Source organism: Aptenodytes forsteri, unplaced genomic scaffold (genome assembly GCF_000699145.1).
Source record: "Aptenodytes forsteri isolate BGI_AS27 unplaced genomic scaffold, ASM69914v1 Scaffold404, whole genome shotgun sequence".
NCBI classification, from domain to species: Eukaryota; Metazoa; Chordata; class Aves; order Sphenisciformes; family Spheniscidae; genus Aptenodytes; species Aptenodytes forsteri.
In genome coordinates this window covers 1,120,908-1,125,674 of record NW_008795629.1, presented here as the reverse complement: position 1 = coordinate 1,125,674, position 4,767 = coordinate 1,120,908, and the positions used below count along the sequence as shown (strand labels likewise).

At 34.8% G+C, this 4,767-nt stretch overlaps 1 protein-coding gene across 1 annotated transcript in view; it reads left to right on the top strand.

Annotated features, from left to right (window-relative positions):
• The window catches only part of DLG1 (discs large MAGUK scaffold protein 1), a 177,892-nt gene that overhangs the window by 109,117 nt on the left and 64,008 nt on the right, over positions 1 to 4,767 (top strand). The window contains exons 7-10 of the mRNA XM_009282414.1: positions 1,157 to 1,207; positions 2,249 to 2,373; positions 3,739 to 3,908; positions 4,589 to 4,725. Coding sequence (XP_009280689.1) covers positions 1,157 to 1,207; positions 2,249 to 2,373; positions 3,739 to 3,908; positions 4,589 to 4,725 — 483 coding nt within the window. The remainder of the gene's footprint in view (positions 1 to 1,156; positions 1,208 to 2,248; positions 2,374 to 3,738; positions 3,909 to 4,588; positions 4,726 to 4,767) is intronic.

Genomic DNA, 4,767 nt, shown 5'->3' with positions numbered 1-4,767 from the left:
GCACTTGGCCTTGTTGAACCTCATACAGTTGGCCTCGGCCCATTGATCCAGCCTGTCCAGGTCCCTCTGCAGAGCCTTCCTACCCTCGAGCGGATCAACACTCTGCTCTGATCAAGAAGATCGCTGGATTTCTGTTGTGGCATAATTGCAGCATTTGTATAGAATTTCCTTCATCCAGGGGAAGTCCCTGCAAATAAAGCTTGGCTTAGTGGATCTGAGATCACTTCAAAACTTGCAAAAGGTAGAATAGGACAGTGATTTTTATCATTTGACATATCCTTGCTTCTGTCTCTGCTAATGTTCGGTTTGTTAGATAAAATCAATTCAAAGGTAAATTTGGAAAAAAAAAAAAAGGTACTATAGAACTGAGCTAAAGCAAAAGATAAAAATGATGGAGGTTCTTGTCTGCCCCTGTTTATCTAGATGATATTTTAAAATTGAATTAGAGTTTTGTACATGGAAATAAACAAGGGACTGATTAAATATATTAGGATTGGCTTTGTTTTGCCTAATGGTAATGAATGGAGAAACGATTAATTGTCCTTGTTATTTATTTAAAAAAAGAAAAAAAGGCCATATACTGGTCAGTCATCATGAACCATTTCCCAGGTACTGTAATACTAGGTGACTGGTTCAGTTAGGACATGTTGTCATTCTTGTAGATAATAGCTCAAGGACTAAGCTAACATAAAAACATCTTGATCACAGTGGTTTCCTTGGTGTTGGTGTAGTAATAGATACAGTTTCATGTATTCAGAGGGTCAAGACCTCTTCCCTTTTTAATGGAGAAATACCATGTGTTAAAACTACAGTATCTTTTCCTCTGAAGAAACTACTAAGGACAGTTTCAACTTGCTATATGGCCTGAGGAACAACTGAGGATCTCGAGCTTTTTTTTTTTTCCTGGCAGTCAGAAGCAGAGGGCCTCTGCTCTACTACAGTCTCTGTGTAGAACAGTCTGCTCTCTTAGCTTTTAAACTCATACAAAAAGAGTGCCTGATTCATGTACAGAGCAGCGTGAAAATCACACGTCCCCTCTGAGCTCAGTGGTCAGTGTGAATCAGTTGAGATTTGATGGGAGTGAACCACCGGCTGAGCAAACTGGGTTGTGTAAAGTGTAAAACTCTCTGTAAGTCTCACTTTTCTTTCTTTATAGGTCAACGGCACGGATGCAGACTATGAGTATGAAGAAATTACTCTTGAAAGGGTAACATGCTAAATGTCTTTCTGTACTCTGTTTTAAATGGGATTTATGATATTTCGATATGGAATAATTAACCTCTTGATACTGCTAAATGGCAATCGAAAACAATCCTTACTGTTTTGTTTGGTGGTGGTTTTTTTTTTTTTCTTTCGGTAGATTATTTAACCTAAAGAAAAAAAATATACCTAGTTGCTGGGGCAGGAATAGAATTTTTTATTAATATCCTTGACCATTAATAGTAAAATGGGGGAAGGATCTCCCTGAGAGATACTGCATTTAATGTTATTATCTAGGCTTATAGAGAGTAATAACACAAACTGATTTAATTTCCTATATTGCCATTCATGATAGGCTTTTATTTATACCATTAAGTTTTATTTTGAGATTCAGGCTTCCAGCTGAGGTTACAAGTGACACCTTGTCATATGCATTGCTTTGTTAGGTGTACGATGTAGAGATCTATCTCAGTTCCCTTTTCTTGAGCTGCACTGTTAACAAAAAGAAAGAAAGAAATGGTTGTATTTGATACCTGTGCAGTTCTGGTGGTTACTGAGAGGGTGAAAAGGTCTTGCAGTTGATAGTAAAGGCAGGCAACCTTTGAAGAGAAAATGTCAGTCTGAGTCTCTGCATCTGTGAGGATATATTACATATGTGACACAAATTACCTGGGGGCTTCTCTGGGAAAAATAATTTGTCACTAATAATTTAATGAGGTGCAAATATTTGTATGAATAATCTGAAAGATCTAGCTCAGTAGAGAGGGAAGTTTTTATCTAGTTTATCAAGTCTACTTCAATAAGAAAGCTGTGGGGTTGGAACTGTATCTCGTACAGTTACACAATGACTTACGTTCTCCTTCTATGAAAATAAGTATAATTACATCTTACATATGGTTATATGTAGTATACTGCTTAAAGTGTCTTAATATTTTTTTAATCAGTGAAAATTATATAGATTTGGTTTTATATTGAATCAAATAGATTGCTAGAGTAGCTTTTCCCCAAAAAAGAAATGTGTAAAAATTTTTTTCCCCTTTACTTTTAGGGAAATTCAGGACTTGGCTTTAGCATTGCAGGTGGTACAGACAACCCACACATTGGGGATGATTCAAGTATTTTCATTACAAAAATTATAGCCGGGGGTGCAGCTGCACAGGATGGAAGATTACGGTATGATGACTTTGTGTTGGGTTGCTAAATGTTTCTTATATTTTCAAACAGTGGATAGAACACTTTCTGTTACTTTTAGTAGTTTTATCATGCTACATTACATTTTAAACAAGTTTTTCTTACAGAAGTATTTTGTAAATAATGAAAAAAGTTTGAGTGGACCAATTTTTTTTCCCAACCAATAAAATCTGCAGTTAAGTGAAATCAAGTGGACTTTATCTTTTCTATTCGGTGGTGTAAATTGATTATGCCATATGTTCTATAATCCTTAATTCAATATACAAAGGAAAAGCTTAGACAGGTAGGATAGGTAACTCTTGGTTATCCACGTGCAGATTTTCTGATTGTAAGATAGTTGAACTTAATAAAAACCTTCTTTTTATGCTTGGTATAATTCTGTGTCTTAATTTTTCAAGATACTACACACCTTCAAAAGCCATATTTTTTGTTTAAATTAATAAAGTACTCCTTCTCCAGTACACCTCATTTTCTTATTTAATTGTGGACTGATACTACTACTTAACTCCTAGTGAGGAAATGTTGGCATATTATTAGATGGTAGCAAGTGATGTTTGCAACTTCCTTTGAAGACTACTGTTAGAAGTTAATAACAAATTGCATTAATGAATTCTTTTTCTAATCTGTAACGGTATAGTCCTGTATCACTTTGCGGGGAAAAAAACACATCTGATTGTGGGACCAGCTTTTTTTCTCTTGTGTTGTTAAGAGCTTGCCCTATCATTTTTGCTGCAAATGCCTGATGCCTTATGGTTTTTAGTCCTAATGAGCTTATTTCAAGGCTTCATTTTAGCTTGTTGGCCATTGTCAGAGGTACCTTCTGGCAGAACATGGTGACAGGTGGGTTGGACATTGTACTTAGTGTAATGAGAGCTCAGTGTTACTACAGCAACATGTTAAATGGCATGGAAGGCCAGCACTTAAACAGCTTGTGAAAAGCAGGAATGGAGGTTGACTTGTTCACATCATGGCTTAAAACTTGCGTGTTCTCATTGTCTGCCTCCTAGTTTCTGAATTTTTTAATTCTTTCTTATAGCCCTAAACAAAAGGTAGTTTGTACAAAGCTCTGTTCAAAATACTTTTAAAATGAAACACATATAAGATGGTGTCCTCTTCAGCTGTGAACAAAATATTCTCTTTAAATGTTTTCTAGTGATCCTTGTTTTATTTTTAAGTACTAATAATTAATTTTAGAGCATTGTCTTGAATCAATATAATTTTGAAGCAAAATCTATGTATCTTAACGTGTTAACATGTATGTTAGTGAATTGTAGATAAAATACTAGGCTCCTAATGTGTCTGCTCTGCTGTAACGTAACTGCTCAACATGAATGTTGCTGTCTCTAGGGTTAACGATTGTATTCTACGAGTAAATGAGGTGGATGTTCGTGATGTGACACACAGCAAAGCAGTCGAAGCACTGAAAGAAGCGGGATCAATTGTACGGTTGTATGTCAAAAGAAGAAAACCAGTCACAGAAAAAATAGTGGAAATCAAACTTGTAAAAGGCCCTAAAGGTATGTAGGAAGTATAAAACTTCTGTTTCACAAGAAGGATAGAGGTGACAATAGTTTCTGCCCCTTTTTTTTTTTTTTTTTTTTTTAAATAAAATAGTATCTTGCACGTGAAGTTCTAGGAAAAGCAGAATAATGAAAAATAAGATAATGGCATCTCAAATGCTTCTGAATTTTCATCCCTGTGTCTTGAAACTGTTCTTGTAGAATGTGTATTTTTCTTTCAAATGATAAAAGTGTGTTTCTGATAGTATTTAGTAATTTTTAAGTATATTACAAATGGGAGTAAAGTAGTTCATTGAATTACCTAGAAAGATCTTTGAGAGATTAAGAAACATTTAGCAAAAGTATTATTTTGTTTCTATATGGGGAAATGTTGGACAATGGTTCTTTAAATATCAGTGGTGATGCTATAACTGTGCTGTGTGCAACTTTCACAAGGCGTGAAAAAAAATTATTTAGCTTTTGATTTTTCAGAACTTCTGTAAATGTTACATCTTTTCCAGAACTTTCTGGAAAATTGTGGAGTTCACTTGGAAAGGCGTCCAATATTGCTTCAACCGGAGCCTAATATTTTTATATGTATGTGTCTATGTGATACAGATAGCATTATTATTTATATAATAATTTGAATGTCATGAATGCTGAAAGGTTTCTTGAGTAATGACTTTACCTTTAAGCAGGTCTTGGTTTCAGTATTGCTGGTGGTCTAGGAAATCAGCATATACCTGGAGACAACAGCATCTATGTAACCAAAATCATTGAAGGTGGGGCAGCACATAAAGATGGCAAACTTCAGATTGGTGACAAACTTTTAGCTGTAAGTAAGACCTTTTTTTTTTTTTTTTTTTTTTTTTTTTTT